Raw genomic sequence first — 23571 nt, forward strand, 5'->3', positions numbered from 1 at the left:
TTTGAAGAGGACCTACTGGACCACTAGGCGACACTCCATCTAGCAGAGAGCAGAAACACACATTCTAAACAGAAGTAAATATAGAGAGGGTCATTTATCTGAAGAAGCAGATTCAAGAAATGTGACTCTCCATAGACAGCTAGATGGCACAGAAGATGGAGCACCCAGCCTGGAGTCAGGAAAGACCTGTGTTCAAATTTGGCTTCAGACATGATCTTTGTGACCCTGGGCAAATCACTTTACTCTGCTTGCCTCAGTTTCCTCATTTGTAAAATGAGCTGGAGAAGCAAATGGCAAACTGTTCCAAACTATTCCAGTATTTGCCAAGCAAACCCAAAATGGGGTCACAAAAAGTTGGAAATGACTGAAAAACGAATGAGCAGAGGCAAATATTTTAACCTCTGAATCTTAATTTTTTCACGTGTAAAATATTGTTGCTAATATCTGCCTCATTGAATAGTTAAAGGATTTATATGTTCATTACTTAAAAAATAATAAAATGTGCTATAAATGTTCATCTTAATTATTTGTTGGATGTTTCCCTGTTTATGCATATATGTGCTACAGTTGGGGTGAGGTAGAGATGTAAAGAGTAGGCTCCTCTCATCCTCACAGTAGGAGAAAACTGATGCAAAGTTTAAAAGGTACAATATGGTAAAACATTCAGTCATCATAATCAAACATCACACATTCAAATTACCAAAGTTTTGCCATTAGATTGTAAGATACTTGAGAGAAGGAACTCTCTTTTTCCTTTCTTCATAATCCTAGCACTTGACATGGTTCCTGGTATATAGTAGGTGCTTAATAAATGCTTATTGATTGACCAAAAAAACAAAAACAAAAATGTGACTCCTGTCCCTAGCAGCAAAGAAGAGAATCAACTTTTGGAGAGGAGCAGACCTTGGCAACCTAGTCAAACAACCCCCAGCAGAGATTATGTATTCAACGGATGACCTATGAAGTCTATAGAAAAACAACTTCCAGGGGCAGCTAGGTGGCACCAGCCCTGGATTCAGGAGGACCTGAGTTCAAATCCGGCCTCAGACACTTGACACTTACTAGCTGTGTGACCTTGGGCAAGTCACTTAACCCCAATTGCCTCACCAAAAAAAAAAGAAAAGAAAAAGGAAAAGAACTTCCAGACACTAGTACCAGATCCCGTGAGCTGGCTTTGCAACAATTCCATATGAGCACTTCATTCCATTGTATTCTAAATTTGATCCCACTCTTTACATGAAGTCTATGTATATTTGTGGAAGAATGTAGCCCAGAGGGTTTATGGGGAAGTCCAAATGTTCAAGTGACTTATACCAATTTATGACTTTCATTAAAACATTACCAGTAGGGAGCAGCTAGGTGGTGCAGTGGATAAAGCACTGGCCCTGGATTCAGGAGGTCCTGAGTTCAAATCCGACCTCAGTCCCTCAACACTTACTAGCTGTGTGATCTTGGGCAAGTCACTTAACTCTCATTGTCCCCCCAAAAAACCAACCAAACAAACAAAAAAACCCATTACCAGCAAATCTGTATTATTAGATATTTGGCTGTATTTATGTTTTGTACTATTATTGTTGAATGGTACTTTGCTGGATGCCCACATTATAGTCAACTTTTCCTTAGTAGTTGAGAACCAGTCCTGATACTAATTTTTTAAAATACTGGCAAGAAAATAAGCTGCAGATGGGGCAGCTAGGTGGCGCCGTGGTTAGAGCACCGGCCCTGGAGTCAGGAGGACCTGAGTTCAAATCCAACCTCAGACACTTAACACTTACTAGCTGTGTGACCCTAGGCAAGTCACTTAACCCCAATTGCCTCGCCAAAAAAGAAAGAAAGAAAGAAAGAAAGAAAGAAAGAAAGAAAGAAAGAAAGAAAGAAAGAAAGAAAGAAAGAAAGAAAGAAAGAAAGAAAGAAAATAAGCTGCAGATAACACATCCTGCATGCAGGGATGAGGGGAGGGTGAGGTTGGGAAGGGGAACTATTTGTAAGCTTGAGACAAGATTTGAAAATAGTGCTCCTTGTGTGTTACCAACCACAGGGAGCTCTGAGTCTTCACTGTAACCCCCAAAAAGTATAAGACATATCATGGCAGAGTGGCTAGATGTTTATTTAGCCTTACAGAGGGAGTATGAAATAGTGGGTAGAGTTTAGCTTTCAAGTCAGTAAGACCAAGATTCCAATACTTCTTCTGATGCACAGTGGGTGTGTGACCACAGGCAGGTCACTTTACTTTTGTTTGTTTCTTTGTTTTTTGGCGAGGCGATTGGGGTTAAGTGACTTGCTCAGGGTCACACAGCTAGTAAGAGTCAAGTATCTGAGGCTGGATTTGAACTTAGGTCCTCCTGACTCCAGAGCCAGTGCTGTATCCACTGCGTCACCTAGCTGCCTCAGGTCACTTTACTTTTCAGAGTTGCAGGCTGCTCTCTTGATTGTTAAATTAGACGAGCTGCTGATTCTGTGTAGGTGGAAAGTTTCTGCCTTTTGAGATTTCCTACAAGAATGAAATCACAGAGCTAATCCTCCCCAAGATATGCATATTTGTAAAAAAATGATTGTGTCCTATGTTGCTCACTTTCAGTCCCCCTCCCTTTGTGGACTGTCTCCCATGTGGCTGTCTATTTGGTCTCTAATCCAAGCTCTCAGTGACTTGTACATCATAGATTCCTAATATCAGCTACATTAAGATCTGTTGGGATATGTGTTCTTGGATACTGTTACAAATCCTATGGCTTATATGTTACTTTGATGGATCCATGATCTCATGGATGTGGCTTGTATTGCTATGGTGCAATTCACAATCTAACTATGCCCTTACATCCAGGGAGACTTGGGTCTGTATCCTCCTGCAAATTTATCATAGGGGGGTCCCCTTCATATTCTGGGGACCTTCCTTTAGATTTTCTGACATTGTATGGACACCAATGGAGCACCAAGCTAACAGTTATCCAACATTCTCACTGTGATTGGCCTTTATTCCTTTTCTGGTCATGCATCTCTGGTGAGATCCTTTATGCCCTTTCTCTGTAGTTCATCAGTAAACATGTGGTCATCGTGCATTTTTCTTGGGGGTGGCTTGTGACTTGAATTCTTCAAGAATTGAAGTACTTGGTGGAGCCAAGATGGTGGAGGAAAGGCAGTGAACTCTCGAACTCATGACATGATCACTCTAAAAAAACTCTAAATGCCATAGGACAATTCCTGGAGCAACAAAACCCACAGAAGAATGTGCTGAGATAATTTTCCAACCAGACAGCTTAGAAGGTCAGAAGGAGGAAGCTGCTGTGCCAAGGCATGAGTGGAGCCCAACCCCACAGTCATGCTGACACAGATCCAGTCCCTGGAAGACCTCGCCAGAGAAAGAGACCCCTGGAACCTCTGAATCAGCTGCAGTGCCAGTGTTGTCTGGAACTAAGCTCACTGTCTGATGAGAGGGCTGAGCCCTTGACAGGGGGTAGATTAAAGAGTCTCTGCTGGTGCTGAGGCAAAACTTGGGTTTTTCACCCCTGCTGGGAACCAGGAAGTAGGCTTGAGTAGCAGTGGCCCAGGTGGGGGAGGGGCACAGGCTCATCAGAGCTGACAACCACAGCACACAAACTTTTGCTGTCTAGTTAATTAGCAAGTTGGCCTGGGGTTTCTACGGACCAGGGAACAGACCAGGCTAGTGAAGAACCTGCCCCTCCTTAAATCATACCACCTGGGACCCCCCTGAAGCTTGAAACAGTGCAGCCTGGAAACAGTGCTCCACTATGAGCAGACAAAGGTGAGGCTCATATAAAGTTTCTTTAGTGACAAGGAAGATCGAGGTGCACCCTCAGAAGAGGATAGCAACGTCAGGGCTGCTACATCCAATGCTTCCAAGAAAAATATGAATTGGTCTCAGGCCATAGAGGCACTCAAAAAGGCCTTTGAAGATAAAGTCAGAGAGGTAGAGGAAAAAATGGAAAGAGAAATGATGGAGGGAAACGGTTAACAATAGTAATTGTGAAAAAGAGAAAAGGGGAAAAAATTGTACAAAAAATATTTATAGCAACTCTTTGTGGTGGCTAAGAATTGGAAATCAAAGGAATGTCCATCAATTGGGGAATGACTAAAGAAGCTGTGGTGGGTATTCTTTATGATAGTGGCAAACACCTTTGATAAGAATATTTTATTACTCTCTTGATATTGCCAGAGGGGCATGTACTCATAAATTTTAAGTTTTAAAAATTAAATTTATTTGCATCCACTGTGGTGAAAAATGTCTTAGTTAAGAAGCAGGGTTGACTGAATTCTCCAGTTAATAAGAGGTTAAAAGATTTATCCGGCTAAATCAATCAAAGAACAGTCATTTTATTAAGTGCCTATTGTGTGGCTGGAACTATGTTAGGTGCCTGGGAGAAAAAGACCAAAAAAATTCCCTTTTCTCTAGGGTCTTACATTTGAATGGGGGAGACAACATATGTGTATGTACAGAGTTAACAGATATAGAATAAATACAGAATGATACAAAGTAGATACAAGGTAATTAAGGAGAACACTAATAACATTGCCAAGAGTAAAGATGACCCTGTTACTTATGCAAGGACCTTACTCTGTTTCACCCAGATGTGCACAACTGTACCACCTAATTTATCAATGTGATTTTTAAACGGGTATTTTATCAACTATAAATCTTCAATTTAATAACTAAAGTATCAACCTCAGTTGTCCAAGAATTTAGAAAGAGGGCTCATAAATACAAAGTTCGCATTTTTTAAAGTAACTTTGGGTATGTAAAACAAATCTAATGGGGTAAAATAGTATTTCTTCCAAATTTTGTACAGACAAAAGTAAAAAAGCTTCACAAGTTGGGGGGCAGCTGGGTGGCGTAGTGGATAAAGCACCAGCCCTGGATTCAGGAGGACCTGAGTGCAAATTCAGTCTCAGACACTTGCCACTTAATAGCTGTGTGCCCCTGGGCAAGTCACTTAACCCTCACTGCCCTGCCAAAAAAACCAAAAAAGTTTCAGAAGTCAATAAAAAAATAAGCATTTGAAAATAAAGCTTTATTAGAAATATAGCTGTTAAAAGTAATCTAATATAAAATAGTTTATAAAACCATAAACCTCAATTTGTCTCTTAAACTAATAAAGCATAAGGTAAGCTTAAACAATTAATACATTTCTTAAAATATCACAGATTAAAATACCAATTCCCCTAGACTAAAAACACAAACTTGGAAAGCAAAAAACTTCCAATGTGCTTAATAAGTGATAGGTAATTGGATTAAGTATATAATCCTTAGGGTTGTTGTTGTTTTTAAATCACTGGATCCTTTATTTAATGGATTAAGTATTTAACCTTTACTAATTCCCGTGGTTTAGTATAGATTATACTAGCCTGAGGACCACAGGTTTCTCCACAACTTTTTTTTTATGACCCATGATGGCTATTAAGAGAATTTCATTCCATAAACTGAATTTTGAAGCTTTTTTCTTCTTTTATTTGAAGGTTTAGATCTTTGCGTTTTCTGGGTGCTGACTTTCCATTGCTTTTGTTATTAGCTTCTAGGTTCCCTGTAGCATTTTTCTTTTTATATGAAACTTTCCCACTGTCTAGGTACCAGTTAACTTGATTATCTTACTCTGCATGTTCAGTATAACCCAAACAACAGATCATCCAATTTAGGAACACCAAACTTAAAATGTCACCTTTTGAAAAGCTCAAAGCACGTTAATAAGTTCAGAATAACGATGAAGCCAATCATTCAACAACCATTTATTAGGTGGCGAATACGTGCAAAGCACTGATGATTATTATTCTCCTCATTTGACAAGTGCAAAAACTGAAGCATGGTTTTTTGTCTAAGGATATACAACTGTAACTGGCAAAGTCAAGGACTCAGCCCACTGCATATTTTATTAGATGCCACTGAGTCACACACAAATGTAGAACACAGACAAAACTAGTGTGTTTGAAGTTTGGCTTTACTTTATAAAAATACATAACTTAAAGGCAAAAAACACTCTCCATTCAAGACATAAATACTTTCTAGATTAAATAGGTATTTCATTTAAAAAAAAAAGAAAAATAGGTAAAGTCAACCTAAAGGTCTGAAACAAGGTTATGCGTGACATTCACATTTCAAGAGGGAACAATACCAGAAGGGTAGTCATCACAGAAAATGCTATGACTTATTGGATTATGTCTGTTTTCTAAAAGAAATATATTTTTTATCAATATGGCCTTTATTTTCATGGCTTGAAATTGCAGTTTGGTTTGCAGGAAACAATTCGATTCGTGAAATATCAGAAATGTGACCTCCTCTATCTAAAGTAAGCATCTCTAAATTGGTTTTAAAATAAAACATTAAACTTCTATGAAATATGAGGTTATGTTTTCAAATTCCTATATTTTCCTTTTCGGAAAACTGGTAATGAAAAAGCATCTTGCTGGATCCTGTTTGGCTGAGAGTTCAACATATGATGTACTCTGACAATGTTGACAATGGTACTGAAATGGAAAAATATTGAAAGTTGAATTATTGTCAGAATATCAAGTCAAAAAGAATATAAATTAAGGTATTTAGGTATGTTGTTACATTAAAGCAACATCTCTCTTGAACTTTGTAAACAACTGCTAAAATATTATATCCTTGTGAACTAAGAAGGAATAATTTGTTTTCCAATTAAGAACTGCATTAAACTATTATTTTTATACTTATCCCCTATGAAAGAAATCAAGTCCTCTGAAAGAAATCCAACTGACTCAAGAACTATCACAAGGTTGAACTAATGTATACATATTTTTAGCAGAAGGGTGTTAAATGCCTGCAGGTTTTCTTAATAGAAAAAGGCGTAAGAGCCAGAACCTGCCAAACTATTATTTCTGTTCTACCTTCGAATCCTGCTCAAGGACCACAGCAATAACTGCCAGGATGCTGAGCTTAAAATAAATAAGTAAAACAAAACCCTTCAAAACATAAAGGGCAGAGAATCTTTGTATGTAGCAGCTACAGTGCTGAAACTGCTCATTGTGGAAAACAAAGACTTCTAAGACCTATGGATCAGGACTGAGCTTTAAATCTCGATGAACTACATCTGCATTGAAAAGATAACAGCTGAGATGCTCATTGGAATTCTACCTGCCATATTTAATCACTCATGCACTGAAGCTGAGGTAAAGGGACCCATCTATGATTATATCAAAAAGGGTTGGTAATTTTGCTATTTATATTGTGCCAAAGAATTCAGTATGCTAGATCTATATACATGGCAACTGGCAAATGACAATACTAGATGACTCCCTTATTCATCTGATTTGAGTTCTTTTTTACAAGTTCCAACACTATTTAAGTATGAAAAAGACATATAAAGCACATGCCAGGTCCCTTACGACTTTAATTTGGCTCGGGGCCTGTTACACAGGTATACTATGTTGGTGACAAATATGTGTAGCTCAGTGAGCTGAGACTAGCAAGAGGGTCAAAGGAAAACCACACACAAGCAAGCTATTTTAAAAGTGCTGAGAATTCTCAAACTAGGACCAAGGACCCTGTAGTATTTTGTTGATTATTTTTAATTCAAGATTTCAAACATGTAATGAAATCTAACCCAACTACCTGAAAACATTTCCAATCATATCAGACCCATAATTGTATTGGGTGGGGGGCGGAAGTAAAAATAACGTTTAAAGCATCACTAAAATAATGACATCAGAGGCCAGGAATGATGCTTTGGATGAACTAAAAACAGAGCAAAACACAGCCTGATTCTAGTAACATGAAAACACGGCAGCTTTAGGACAGATGATGCTACGAGGCTCTGACAACTTGGCCTGTCTTTCACCTTAGGCCATAAAGTAAGTTCTTTTGGGCAAATCTAAAGGATCGACTATTCAAGTTTTTTGTACAATAAATATGTCTATGGACCTCAAAGGCCCAGTTAAACTATTTTTTATAGCTGCCAAAGAATATGAGGCATACTTATAAAGTAATCAGATGTATTCCATAAAGTTACATGTGAAAATCTTTATTACTTTGTAGTTGTACTTTGTATGATGAGGAGGATGCCGTGATGGTGAACATGATGGTATTCCTCTAGGCAAAATTAATGTTTGTTTATGTTTTGAATAAATATTGCTATATAAAAATGAGAGTCTAAGCAAAAATGGCAGAAAGTACTTCCCTCTTCTCTCCTAACCAGACACAGACTCTCTTTTCCATTACCATCCCAAAGTTCCCTACTAAACCTTTCAGACTGGTTAAATTGGTTTGGATAGCATGCCTAAACTAGAAGATGGAGAGTATAGTAACTAGAAGTACAGGGAAGAGAGAGAATGATGGTGGTAGCTGAAGAGGAAAAAAAAGGAGAGCTGTCATGGGAAGAGGAGAGGAGAGGTAGAGGGATGAGAATTTAAGGATGCTTCCTGCCCTCACCCTTTTTCACCCATCTGTAGATGAAAGACTTTCAGGCTTAGCTGGGTGTTTTCCCCAAAGAGTCAGAGGACATGCCCTAGAAAACGCAGGTCCCTCCTGCCTAGAAATGCTGCTGCTGCCAGGATTTATGGCCAATGCTTGAGTACTGACACCAAGCCTAACCCTGTGTGCATGCCTTCTCATCCTTTCTGGCCTGCAGCTTGATCCCATAACAACTAAACCTATGATACTCTGTACTGGTATTAACTCCCATTGACCAAGGAATGATGGCAGCAGCTGTGGTGGAACAAGCAGCTGCTGGCATTCCCAGACTTCAACTTGTCCTAGAAGGCTAGGATTTATTCTCCTAGGGAGTGGCTGGAAATATATTGAAGGGAGTGCAGGCTCATGAGAAGGAAAGAGTTGTCTTAATTCAGAAGCAAATCAACCCATTTCACTGAAACCAAAGAGATAGATGGAATTCATTAATTCTAAAGTGGTGGTTAAAAAACCACTCAGAATTCCTCAATATTCTCCTTCAACATTCCTTCATGATGTCATATCATGGGAGAATGTTCTATTCCCTGCTTTCATTCCTGATTTATCACTCAGATGATGAACCAAAGTAAAATATAACTGAGAGGTGTCTCTCACCCGAGGAAGCCAGATGGCTTCCCCTGAGTAAAGTGTCTGTGAGATGCCACTACTACAATGCTTATAAATAAAGAGAAGAGAGTTATCAGACTGTTTAAAAATGGGCAAATAAAAATGAGTAATATGAATCATAGGCTCTTCACACCTGAAAACAATAGCACATTTTTTTTCCTTCAAAAAGGTCCAAAAAATAGTGATGAGAATCTCCAATTGTATATACACAAATGGACAGAGCAACAAGCCTTGGTAAGTGAGGTCTAAATTCTTTTTCTCTCTGGGCATTGGGATTCTCTAGTGAAGACAAGTACTTGTCTGTTTCCTGCTGCATTCTAGGTTATTTGATGTTTTTCAGGAGAGCTGTCCGGGCATTCACAACTGCCTTGAAGGCATCTTCACTGCCTGGAGCCATACACTTGTCAGGGTGGAGAAGCACAGCAAGTTTCCGATAGGCTTTATTCACTTCATCCCTGGGGGAAAAGAAGATAGTTTGTTTATTAATAGGGTGAGCTTTCAACCATTTTATTTTGACTTCCAATAATATTTCTTTTATTTATATTAATTTAAACCATTACCCTGGGTGAAAAAATTTTAAATAAATACAAATAGACAACACATAGTAACATAAAAATAATTTCATATTAAAACCATGCAAAGTGATGGCTGGGATGCAGAGCAAGGCAGCATGGGGTGGTAGAAAGAACACTGGACTAGGGGTAAGAAGACTTGTGTTTGAGGCCTGGATCTGCCACAAACTCACTATATGACTCTGGGAGAAATGCTTAATCTTTCTGGGCATTAATTTATTTGTGTAAAAAGCATGAGGTGGACTGGGTCCTTTATCTCTAAAGGTGTATGAGTTAATCAGGGAAAGCTTCATGGAGCACGGCTCTACAGAGGCAAAACTAGGGGTAGGCAAAGTCAACATCGCCCCAGGGTATAATATGCAGGGCTGCACACTGAACAACTCCCCTGAAAGGGCTTTGGTACAGCTGAACACATTCTAATGCCTGATCATTTCATTCTTTTCTGCACAGAGGCCTTCATTGTGGAAGGTCAGGCTGCATGCTGTAGTAAAGGCTCAAAACCCAGAGTCTGACAACTACGACTGTGAGGTGAAGACCGAGGGGGCCCTGCTCTGAACCACCTTGGCCCAGTAAGAACAGAGGATTCCAGCAGCAGTCATCAAAGCACGGAGGATGCACAGACAGACTGAGCCACACAAATGGAGTTTTCCAGCATTCTCTGCATTACGGTTGCTGACCTACTTTCTTCCAACCTCTTAGATTTTGGTTATCTGAAAACATACTGATACTTGCTTGACCCAGTCTTCTGATTTACATCTTTTCTCCCCCAACTCAAAACCTTCTTTATCTACCTTGGAAGATAAACCTCCTTTCACGTTGGTGTTTGCCTAATTGCTGGCACATTTTCACAGCGTAGTTAGTAGAGAGTACCAGACTTAGACTCAGGAAAGACCTAAGTTCAAATCCTATTTTTACCATTTATTGGCTGTGTGTGACCATAAGCAAGTCACTTAATCTTAAGTCTCAGTTTCCTCCTCTGTAAAGTGGAGATAATACTCTCACATGTTTACCTCATAGGATAATTATAAGGAAAATACTTTGTAAATGTAAAGCACCATAAAAACGTGAACTCTTATTGGAACCTGTTGCCTAGACCCAGAGAGCACTGGCATCCCCTGGAGTCTTCTCTTAGTAGGCAGAGGACTTACCTGGGTCCTGCGCTCAGTTCAAGTTGTTCGAGGAGCTCCACCATCAGGGGCTCTCCACAGCCTCAGTCAAGGTGACCTTAGTTGTGTCTTGCACAGGGAGGCAGACTGTCCACTGAATCACCTCCCACCTTACTGAAAATAGCTCCTTATTGAACAATGTATGCGTTTAAGGGTTTCTTTCAGGAGCTGGAAGGGGCTTCAGACATTCCCCTAAGGCTGAAAACTGCTCACCAGATGATATGCTAAATGAGTTAATGTATATAAAGTGTTTTGCAAACCTTAAAGTACTATATAAATGCTAGTTGTTATTGTTGTTATTATGTGCCTGTTCCAGTAGGGACAAGGGACACTGAAAGAATATGCCAGCTCCTTCTTGACCCTAAGATGGAACTTGGGATGGATCACTTATGATCGGGTGGATTAGTTCTTGAAGTGCTTGGCTATGCCCACATGCAACGAATCAGTCCAGGCAGATGTGAGTACATTTATTTGATAATATCTGACATCAGGTTCCACATTGTCATGGCAAAGCTAGTCACATGATTGCAATAAAAGGTATCATTAAGAATATCATGTCCAGCCTAGCCCTGTCGTATGGAAATCCATCCTGGTAGGGAGTGACACCTGGACTAACCTACCTGCTACTATGGGTATGACTCTTTCTATAGCAAAATCATCATCTGTTCCTTAGTTTACCTATTTCTGACTGTTGAGTTTGAACTGACAGGCTCACAGGTATTATGAAGCTGAGCTTTAGTGGATTCTGGAAGCCTCAGCCAACTTTAGGGACTTGTTCCTGGTCCAGAGATCTGTACCAGCTCAGTGTTTTAAAATAATTAGTGACACCCGCTAGTTTGCACCTGTGACCCAGGAGACTAATAAATAGATCTAAATAGAAACCATTTTGAGGCCAACCTAAATATAACCCATCCACATTCTTTCTAGTGGTACTAGGGATCAACTGGCTGGGAAAGGAGTCAGAAGAAGTCAGATGAGTAAGAGAACCAGAAGACAGAAGTGTCATGGAAGCCAAAGGAGAAGAAGATGTCTAGGAGCAGGCCGTAGTGTCAAACAGTGTCAGAAGTTGCAGTAAACTCAAGGAGGATAAGAACTGAGAAAAAACCCCTCCATAATGAACTGCTAATAAAAGGTTAGTGTTGGTGAGTATAGAGATAGTTCCAGTTGAATGAGAGAGTTGGAAGCTAGTTAGGAAGGAGCTGAGGCAATGAGTATAAATGCCTTTTTCTATGAGTTTGGCTGTGAAAGGGAGAAAAAATACAGAATGATAGCTTGAGGGGAGAGGAAGATAAAGTGAAAGTTTTTAAAGAATGGGGTGAGGTTGACATAGTTGTAGGTCACAGAGAAGGAACCAAGAGATAAAGCGACACTGAAGATGAGAAAGAAAATTATCCAACGGCCAAGTTCCCAGAAATATGAGGGGATGGGATCAAGGACACAAAGTAGAAGGGTTAGCCTTGGCACCTCTTTGTCAGAGACTACAGCAAAACAGAAGGGAGAGAGGTGTTCATATTTAGTGTTGGAAAGAAAAGGAAGCTCAATTTTCTCAATAATTAAGTGACAAAAGTTCAGCTAAGAACATAGGGATTGAGATAGAATATAGCAATGAGACTGAAGAGAAGAATTAAAATAACTACTTCAGGGAAGGTAGAAAAAGGACTGAGGTGTGGCAGTTGAGACTGGATCATATAACTCTGTAGTGGTCTGTGACATATTCCAGTGAAAATCAGCAGCACACAACACACAAGTCAAAGATGAGGTAGTGAAGACAACCCAGGGTTCAGTTTTAGTGAGGCATAAGTGGCATGAGGACAAGGGGGTAAGGGGTTTAAGGGCAGAAACTAGTGAATAATGGTTAACTATAGGGTCAAGTATTTGAAAGGAAGAAAGGAGTCAGAAGAAATCAGATGAGTAAGAGAACCAGAAGACAGAAGTGTCATGGAAGCCAAAGAAGGACTGACAGAGAAGGAGACCAGGGCAAAGTGGAAGGGCAAGAGGTCATGGGGACAATGAAGAATAGGTTTAGGAAGAGTAAGGCAGAAGTAGAGATTAAATGGTAAGAGGTTATAACTAGAGATAGAAACTTCAGAGTTCAAAATTGCAGAGGCATAACAATTTTGGGGGATACTGAAGTCTAAGGTATGACCAACCCTATGGAAGGCTGAGGTAAAGGGAAGATGCAACACGGAAGTCGATGAACTGGGAAGCCAAAGTATTTGAGAAAATATCAACATATATGTATACTGAAGTCTTCACATTTGAGGAAAAGGCTGGGGCATAGGAGAAGACTGCTGCCAAGGAACTAAAGAGAGGACAGAGAGTGGCCTGGAGATTGACAGATCATAGAACCAGAAGGGACCCTCGTACAACCTCCTCATTTTACATCTGTGGAAACAGTCCTGGAAAGAGTAAGTAACATGCCCAGAGTCACAAAGGTAGTATATGGCAGAGGGAGGACAGAATGCAGGCCCTCTGATTCCAGGGCTGCAGGGAGTCAACTAGCATTTAGTAAGTGCACTGTGCATCAGGAAATGTGCTATGTGCTGCTAAGCCACAGAAATAGCACTTAAGTAGTGATACGGTCCTAAGGAGCCAAAATGAATTCACATATGACACCAATTCCTTGGCCTCATCCCACAACGGCGGGCTGTGATGAACACCCAGAAGATACTTTGGAAATGGAATATGAACTAGGCTCCTGGATGGGCCTGGTCTCTGAGTCCCTAGTCCTAAGCAACACCTGGTAGTGAGAAGCCCGGTGTCGGCACACTTAACTATTAAAGAGGATTACAGCTAAGCAGAGAGAAGTGGGTTGTATCTCCACATGTAATAACAGGTTTTGTTACAAGAAGGCCCTCAAAGACAGGCAGGAAAATTAAAAGGGCAGTGTCATGAAAGCTCAGAGAGTATCCAGAGAGAGGGTGATCAACAGTGACAAATGCTGCACAGAGACCATGGGGATGAGAACTGAGAAAAAGCCATTAGAATTGGTAATTAAAGAGACTAATAGTAACTTTGGAGAGAGAACTTTCTTCTGAGTAATGAGGTCATGAATTAGATTACAAGAGACTGAGAAGTGAGAAGAGAAGAAGTGAAGGCAATGAGTATAGATACACCATAAAGGAACAAAAAGGACTGAGAGAACTAAGGAGGCTTTGCCTAGAAAACAGGAGGCTTAGGAGTGATAGAACATCTCTCTTCTAGTCTCTGAAAGACCACCTTATAGAAGAGTGATTTGATTTTTTTCTGCTTAGCGCTGGAAGGCAGAACTAGAAGCAAAGGCTCTAGGTTGCAAAGAGTAAGATATAGTTAGCCTTGATGTAAAGAAAAACTTCAGGGCAGCTGGGTGGCGTAGTGGATAGAGTGCTGGGTCTTAAGTCAGGAAGACTCATCTTTCTGAGTTCAAATCTGGTCTCAGACCCTGTGTAAGTCACAACCCTTTTTGCCTCAGTTTTCTCATCTGTAAAAAGAACTGGAGAAGAGAATGGCAAACCATTCTAGTATCTTTGTCAAGCAAACTCCAAATGAAGTCGAGAAGAATTGGACATGATTGACAATGAACAACACCAAAGAAAAACTTCCTCACTATTAGAACTGGAATCAGCTTCCTTGGGAAGGAATGGGTTCCCTCTCAATAGAAATCTGGACCAGAGGCTAGACAACCACCTTTGGGGAAATGATGGTTAGATATGGATTGGACTAGACAGCCTCTCGTATCTCTTTCTAACTTAGATTCCAGGATGTGTGTTTAATTAGGATTCTCCTATAAATCTGATTGATATGCAATACTGAGAAGTGTGGCAGAAATCTCAGAGGCAGAAAAGACCTGGGTTCGAATTTCACCTCCGATGGTCTGTGTGAACCAGGAAGACAAATCCCTGATAGAACACCAGGTAACTCTTTAAGAATCTAAGTTGCAGAATCTTAGTCTGCACTGGTTAAAAGTTTCCTGTACCAGTGAAATCACTGGTCCATCAAAACCCATCTAATATTGAACTGGTCGAGAGCCCTAGGGCCCAGGAATCCTGAAATACTATTTACCTTGTGGCTCCAGGTTTGACTCCCAACATATCCCAGCTATCTTTGCTGTTTCGAATCCTGCGAATGTTATCAGCTTGCTCTTTGGTGAAACTTATGCTGACGTTTGTTACGGGACGTTTCCCACCATTTTCACAAAAGTCAACTATGGCAGAATAAAACATCTGTAAACAAAGCATTACAGAATTGATTTTAGGAAAACTGGATTTGGCGCTAATTTATTATGCCAATGATACTTGTTAAAACTGCTAATCATCTTGATAAGTTATGAATGAAGGTGCTAAAAGGTGTTAAATAAGCTTCCAACTCTCACCAACCCAGTCCAGCAGAAAAAGGTAGTGTAGGGAGTCTTTCTCCCCAACTTTTCTGCCAACATCACTATTCCCTTTCCTCCTCCCAGTTGGACACCAGTCAGCAATTCCCAAGAGGAGATCAGTGACATCATGGGGTGATGTCTTGGTTTGCACATGAACTGGATTTAAGTGAAGCAGAGCTGTGTAAAGTTGTAAGCCTCGCTCTCTCTTCCAGAGTCATCGAAGTCCAGTGGCAAGACGAAAGTCAGGATGACTGGCTGTGGCCTAGGATGCAGTGGCCTGGCTCTTCTAGACCTCCCCTGATACCCCCAACATGGCTGCTTAGAATGCTTGGATGTGCAGGAAGTCACCAACTACAATCCTTTTGGCAATATGGAGATCCACTGGGTCTTACCATCTGCTTTGCACTATACACTAAAGACCATCAAGCCTTATCACTTGCTCTGTCATTAATGACTTCTAAAACCTCAGTCACTGCCATGTGATCTGCCAATGGCCCCTAAAGACCACTGGGCATTTCCATTTGCTCTGCACCCAAGCCCTTTTATATGTGTTTCCCCTAAATGGAATGCAAACTCCTTGAGAGCAGGGCTTTTTCTCACTTCTTTACTTCTACTCCCAACACTTGCAGTGCTTAATAAATGCTTTTTTTACATGTTAATTTTTTGTTATTCTAAAGTTTACAAACAATAAACAAAAATTTCTGTACACAGTGAAGATCAGCAAAAGAACGTATTGGAAGCTGCCTAGTTCTATCATGCATAGCTGGTGACTTTAGAGTACTTGGTCCCAAAGCTGTCCTGCTTTTCTGTCTGTCTGTCTGTCTGTCTGTCTCTCAGAGCCTCCTTCTGTTCTCTCCTGTTCATTTAAAAAGCAAATGTATGTTTTACTGACAATCTCCCCCTCCCCCCCCCCACACAGACAGTATCACTATCACTAGTACTCCTCTTCTTCTTTCTTCCACCCAAAAACCCCTAAAGCTGTCTCGTGGCAAATAAGCACAGTCAAGCAAAACAAACTCAAACCTAGTCTATGTCTAAAAGCGCATGCCTTATGCTGTACCTCTGTTAGGAAGTGGGCAGCACGTTTAGCGCTGGTCTTCTACAGTCATGGCTGGTCACTGCTCTGATGAGGGTTCTTAGGTCTTTCACAGTTGTTGTCCATTATCATAAGTACTCACTGTATACACTGTTCTCCTGGTCCTGCTTACTTCACTCTGCACTGGTTCACAGAAGTCTTTCCAGAAGCCTCTGAAACCATTCCTTTCATCATTTCTGTATTCTAATACATTCATATACCATAGTTTGTTCACTCACTCCCCAACTGATGGGAATCTCCTCATTCTCTAGTTTTTTTGCCATAAAAAAAATGCTACTATGAATATTTTTTAACATGAAAATCCTTCTTTCTTTGATCTCTTTGATCTCAAGGGAAGAAGTCCAAACTATCAACATTTTATGAAAAATTGTTCCAAGTATCTAATAAGGGGGCAGCTAGGTGGCACAGTGGATAAAGCACCAGCCCTGGATTCAGGAGGACCTGAATTCAAATCTGGCCTCAGACACTTGATACTTACTAGCTGTGTGACCCTGGGCAAGTCACTTAACCCTCATTGCCCCACAAAACCCCCCCCAAAAATAAAGTATCTAATAAGAGAAATGGAATTAAAACAACTCTAAGAAAAACAAACAAAAAACAAAAAAACAACTCTAAGCTTCCACTTCACACTGCCACACTGGCGAAGATGGCAAAAGGGGAAAATAACAGTTATTAGAGAGGACGTGGGACGACAGTCACTCAGCAAGTATTAAGCAGCTACTATGTTCTAGGCACTATGCTACATGGTGGGGATACAAATATGATGACTGAAACAATACCTTCTCTTAAGGAGCTTACATTCTTTTTTTTTTGCAGGGCAATGAGGGTTAAGTGACTTGCCCATGGTCACACAGCTAGTAAGTGTCAAGTGTCTGAAGATGGATTCGAACTCAGGTCCTCCTGAATCCAGGGCCCATGCTTTATCCACTGCGCCACCTAGCTGCCCCAAGGAGCTTACATTCTACCAGGGAAGACAACAAATGTAGACAGACACAAAGACAGATGTATATAAAGAATAAATAACAACAGTACTTTAGTTTAAACAGATTTCTATCTATTGGATCTCATTCTCACAACAGTTCTATGAAATATACACTATTATCCCCATTTTCCAGTTGAGTCTGCTTACTGTATATTTAACCATTTATCTTTTGGAGAATGGATCTTGTCCTCTTCTACTCATTTGGTCTATTCTTCTCCTTATCTACAGTTATGAAATTTCCTTTGCTGATCCTCTAATATGTGGACCTTTTACACCTAGGTGGTGTAGCCATCTCCAGCGTATTGTGGCATAAGAAGTGGGTCTAAACCTCATTTCTGCCAGACTGCTTAGCAGTATTCCTAGGAACTTTTTCTTAAATAGTATATCTTTATCCCTGTAGTCAGGGGTCTTTGTTTTTATCAAATATTATACTCCTATGTTTAGCACTGGATCTTGTGTACTTAATTAATCTGTTGTCCTGATCGATCTTTCCATTTTTTTAACAAATACCAAAAAATATTGATGATTACTGCTTTCTAGTAGAATGAGTGAATGAAAAAGAATATAAGTACTTGCTATGTGCCAAGTGCCATATTTGGCCCTGGGGATACAAAGAGAAACGTAGCCTACCTTGGCTTCCAGCAAGCTCACACTCTAAAGGAGAGTCAACAATGCAGGAGCTTGCAGTTGCAAGTCATATGGAAAGACCCAGAGGTCTTTAGGGTACAGTAGCAGGGTAGATGGTGATGCATTATTTTTGTGTCATTTTCATTAAAAAAACAAAACAAAACAAAACAAACCATGTCAGTTTCTGCTATTGAACTGTTTCACAGGACCAAGGACTTTGGCACTGAGAACTTTATTTTCTGGAACTTCAGTAACTGTGGCTACTGAGGAAGCACAGCTGCAGAGGAAGTTAGTTTCCAGTCTGCATCCTCATAAGGGTATAATTCCCCTAAGGGGGCTACTGGGATAGGCCAGAAGCTGAGTCAGGAGAACAGGGGGAGAGGAGAAACGGGCTGTTCCTTAGCGGGCAGTTGGCAGCGGTGGTGGCAGGCTCCCTCTCCACAGGAGTTGCTGCCCTGCATGAATGTTGTGGTGGCCAGGCTGGAAAAAGAGCTGGTGGTTTGGAGGGTTCTGCTGTCTCCAGAGCCTATCACTGATTGTAGGATGGCAGCTGCTGTGGGTGGTGGCAGGGACAGCAGGCCCCTTCTCCACAGTAGCTGCTGCCCTGAATGGGGAGAGTGGTGGACAGGAAGCAGAGCTGGCAGTCTGGGGGGCACTGGTGTTCCTGGGGCTCTTGGGACTGCTTGCCTGCCATTGGTAATTGGTTGGCATTTGGCAGAGGGAGTGTCAGATGCCTTCTTCACAGAGGCTGCTTTCCTAGAGGATGGCTCTGGTGGCAAGGCTGAAAGCAGAGCTGCTGTTATGGAGAGGGCTGCTGTGCCCAGGGCTCGTGGGCTTGCCTGTCATTCCATGGCAGTTGGTTGGCAGTTAGTATAAGTGGAGGCAGGGATGGGAGGTCCCTTCTCCACAGGCATTATTCCCTTGGATGATCGCTATGGCAGCCATGCTGTAGTAGAGGCAGTGGTCTGAAGGATGCTACTGTTCTTTGGGCTTTTTGGCTTACTTGCTTGTCAATGGCAGCTGGTTGGCAGTTGGTGTACAAGGTGGCAGAGATGTCAGGCCTCCTTCTCCATGGGAGTTGCTCCACTGGGTAGTAGCTGTGGAGCTTGGTTGGAAGTGGAGCCAATGATTGGGGGAGGGGGGATTTGAGATGTGGTGCTGTGAGGCCTTCTTCCTTTCTACTTTCTTTGAGATTCTTGACTCCCCCCTTTTTTCCAGAAGTGTTATTAATTTTTTTTAGTTCTATAAAGTGGCTTGACCAAAAGACTGATTAAGCAAATTAATTTAGATAGCAATGCCATGGCTGAATATGAGCAATCAACCTCCCTACAATTATTTAGGTCTGTCTTTATTTCCTTAAACAGTGTGTGGGATAATTATATTCATATAATTTCTATATGTGTCTTAGTAGGTGAACTCATATATTTTATATGTTATCTAGTAATTTTGAATAGAATTTATCTTTTCCTGCTGGGTTTTATTGGAAATATACAGAAAAGTTAATGGTTTATGTGGCTTATTTTTCCTTTTAAAAAATATACTTTTGGGGCAGGTAGGTGGCACAGTGGATAAAGCACCAGCCCTGGATTCAGGAGCACCTGAGTTCAAATCTGGCCTCAGTTGACACTTACTAGCTGTGTGACCCTGGGCAAGTCACTTAACCCCCATTGCTCTGCAAAAACTACACACACACACACACACACACATATACTTTTTCTTTTTCTTTATTCTATGCTTGGCATACATCAATTAATATATTTTCATATAAAAAGAACAGAAAAAGAGCCTTGTACATGAAACTAAGCATCTCCATGACAAACAGCTTGCCCTCTTTTTAAAAAGCATGTGACAAATTCAATATGTTGTTTCCTCCAAATTTCCATCTATTTATTCCAAATTAAAAAACAAAACAAAACAATTCTTTGATTCCTTTCTTTTTCTTTACATCATTATCACTCACTTCCCAAATTCCATCTCTCATTTTAAAACAAAACAAAACAAAAAACAGTCCTCCTCTTGTGACAAATAAAGACTGGAAAGCAAAATGAATCTACACGTTAGCCATATTCAAAAATGCTGATCTGATTCTGCATCTTATTTCTATCCCCTATTAGGCGGTAGAAAGCATGCTCCCTCATTAGTCTTTTGAAGTTGTGGCAGACTATTGCACTGATCACAGTTTTTAAGTCTTTTGAAGTTATCCTTCTTTAAAATTATGTAGTACCTGTAAAAATGTTCTCAATTCATTCTGTATCAATTAATACAAGTCTTCCTAAGTTCATGTGAATCCTTCCTTTTCTTCATTTTTTATGGCGCAATAATACTGTATTACATTCATATGCCACAATTTATTCACCTATTCCCCAATCAACAAGCTATTGCTTCTCTCCACCCAAAAACAAACAAACAAACCCCCACCCCATGAATGGCTTTGGAAACAACCCTAGAATCTTCATCACAAATAGGGGTGCTAACAATCTAAAAAAACTAAACTAAACACTGTCTTTCTGTACCATCTGAAAGGACACAAAATCAATTGTTTATATCCCTTGCTTGACAGCAGTATTTCTTATGAAATTTTTATCTATTAGTTTCTGAGAATATTTTTTCTATTAGCACAAGATTTACATTGTTACAGAAGAGTTATGGGAGGTTCTAGGACCATATTAATGATATGAGTTTGAACTACAGAGCTTCACAGCACCTATAGCTACTGCAGGTGGATTATTTCCTGTTAATGTTGAATTTCAAGGTTGTTTAGTAAGAATATTTACTATGAAGTCCTTTTCCAGCTCAGTTAATTTGGAATAAGCCTACTGTAGTATATGCTAGGACTTTTAAAGACACAAAATAGACAGTACTCACTAATACTCATTTAAGTACAAACTTACTTAAGAATCACTGACTTAAAATAACAGATTGATATAGTTCACCTTCAGCAAATCACTAATGGTTCTGAAAGATAAATATCATGGATGCACTCTCATTCCCACTCTCTGAGGTTATGATCTTGGGTCCACTTGAGCCTTATGTAGACACTTCCTTTTCTTCAGAGACTAACAGGAACTCAGAACTATACCATTCAGGTACAGAATTTGAAAAAGTTTTGTCATCACAGTAATCAGATGCTGAAATTGTTCCATGAGGGAAAAGTGGGCACCAGTATACACTCAATTTTACTAGCTAAACACTCAGGATGGATGTGCCTACTTTTGTGCCCAACTTAATCCACTGCTCTCCTTACATTCTTCCTACAAATCAATGTTCACTATGGTGTTGGGGGTGGGGCACCCAACCCTCCGGGGAATCATACTTCAGAATCAGGACAAAACTTTCAGGGACTTGCATCTCTTTCTCTCTTAAAATGCTTAGGAATCCACAACTAAACACTTCCTACCCTCTCCATCTCTATCCCCACCAGCTTATTCATTGTCTGGTACATTTTCACTTACCCTCTGACTCACACCGCTAATTATTATAAGTACAACATTAACTCTCCATCCTCTCCATATACTCAAACTCTGTTCTCAACAACATACTCAGTGACAACCTCCCAGGGGCCCTTATTAATCTCTTATAACTCTGGGGTTATCAATAGCCATTATCAAAAAGGTCTTTAAGGCACACAGATAATACCCCTCCCTAATCTGTCAGTAAGTTGCTAATGTCCAGTTAGGGGTCAAAGGAAGTCTTCTAGAAAATTCTTGTCTGTAGACTGAAAGACAGGTAAATAAATGAAGGGGCCTATTTTCTAGGAACAATGACTCAAGTCATTCTCTTAGTAAATGTATTTTTTGGTTTGCTGGTTTCTTAGGATTTAAACCAAAACATGACATGGTCAATTCTGGCACAATCCCTATATGACTAAATTACCTGGAACATCTCATTGATTCCTTCTCCAGTTTGTGCTGAAGTCTCAAAATAAAGGAACCCTCTGCTTTCAGCCCAAAGGCGTCCTTCACTTTCATCTACACAGCGATGCTTGGTACAGTCAATCTTAAACAAGAAGGGAGAGAATTATATGTAATAATTTTTGTATTACTATTGGAGTGGCTTAACCAAATATTTCATCTAAAATAGGTACCAGTGAAGTTAAGTAATGTCCCTAAGTGTCATTAGCAGGAATGAAGGGGGAAAGAGAAGGAGGGAAAAGGAAAAATAAAAAGGTAATAATGAGAAAAAGAAGGAAAGAGAGTGAGAAAAAGATTGATTGAAGAGAGCTCACTGGAAGTGACTGACAGGTGTTTCAGAGGCTTCTCAATCATGAATATTCGAGTTTACCTATCCTGTGCAAGAATGAACATGAGGAGAGGCAGCTAGGTGGTGCAGTGGATAGAGCACCGGCCCTGAAGTCAGGAGGACCTGAGTTCAAATCCGGCCTCAGACACTAAACACTAGTTGTATGACCCTAGGCAAGTTACTTAACCCCAATTGCCTTACCAAAAAAAAAAAAAAAAAAAAAGAATGAACATGAGGAGTTAAGTTATAGAACAATTGTATAATACATGCAAAAAAGAAGAAATAATTTAAATTATTGAATCATGGTAACGGAATCAATGATGTTAAGAATTATTACAAATACTTTGTTCTTCTTGATTAACTTTCAGCTGATACACAATTCACTTTCTAATTGAACATTAAATTCAATGGTTTTATAGTTTATGGCCTATCAATGGATCTCAATGATTAGCTCAATTGTAGAGCCATAATGAACACACCAAAGGCAGTTAACATACTAACAACATTCCTTTGTGCTTTCTGGTACAACTCATGTAGGAGTACATACAATAATCAATTTCATTTTTTGACCATCATCTGATCTTCAAAAACAATAACATCTATAACATAATAACAAAAACAATAACATTTTTATAGCATTTTAAAGTTTGCAGGAGAATAGCAAGGTGACACAGAGAAAGAGTACCGGGCCTAGAGTCAGGAAGAGTCATTTTCTTGAGTTCAAATCCTGCTTCAGACACTTACTACCTATATGACCCTGGGCAAGTCATTTAAGCCCTATTTGCCTCAGTTTCCTCTTCTGTAAAATGAACTGGAGAAGGAAATGGCAAACCACTCCAGTGTCCTTGCCAAGTAAACTCCAGATCAGGTCATGAAGAGTTGGACATGACTGAAACAACTGAACAATGACAAAGTTAGCAGTGCATTTTACATTCATTATCTCATTTAAACCTCACAATAACCCTGTGAAATAGGCATTATTATCACTGCTTTGCAGATAAAGAAACCAAACCATGGCTCTGAGTGGTTAAATAACTTGTCTATGGTCACATAGGTAATAAGTGACAATATGTGAATGCAGATCTTCTTGACTCCAAGTTCAGTGCTCTATTCACTATATCATACAACTTGAATATAACAAACCTGGGAGCAATGCCACACAGTTTTAATACAAGGTTGCATACATCCAGGGAACCTAGTACATAGTAAACATTTGGGGGGGGGGGGCAATGAGAATTAAGTGACTTGCCCAGGGTCACACAGCTAGTAAGTGTCAAGTATCTGAGGCCGGATTTGAACTCAGGTCCTCCTGAATCCAGGACTGGTGCTCTATCCACTGCACCACCTAGCTGCCCCAAATTCTCTATTTCTTTTTTGTTTTCAGTGTTATGTAACTGTTCATCACAGGTTCTGATAATTCTTTTTATTTCTTTTGGTTTGGTTGTGATTTTACCTTGTTCATTTGCTATTTAGATTTTATTTTCTGCCCTCTTAT

General features: G+C 40.1%; 1 protein-coding gene across 2 annotated transcripts in view; it reads right to left on the reverse strand.

Annotated features, from left to right (window-relative positions):
- Positions 1–4321: 4321 nt before the first annotated feature.
- Positions 4322–23571, reverse strand: part of DNAJC27 (DnaJ heat shock protein family (Hsp40) member C27) — a 54107-nt gene continuing 34857 nt past the window's right edge. The window contains exons 3-5 of one of the 2 annotated variants that reach the window (XM_043985227.1): positions 21711–21833; positions 14820–14980; positions 4322–9495 (exon numbers count right to left, since the gene is read on the reverse strand). In XM_043985227.1, coding sequence (XP_043841162.1) covers positions 9363–9495; positions 14820–14980; positions 21711–21833 — 417 coding nt within the window. In that variant the 3' untranslated portion in view covers positions 4322–9362. The remainder of the gene's footprint in view (positions 9496–14819; positions 14981–21710; positions 21834–23571) is intronic. The other variant, XM_043985226.1, reaches the window with a different exon arrangement.

This window comes from Dromiciops gliroides, chromosome 2 (genome assembly GCF_019393635.1).
Source record: "Dromiciops gliroides isolate mDroGli1 chromosome 2, mDroGli1.pri, whole genome shotgun sequence".
Taxonomy (NCBI): Eukaryota; Metazoa; Chordata; class Mammalia; order Microbiotheria; family Microbiotheriidae; genus Dromiciops; species Dromiciops gliroides.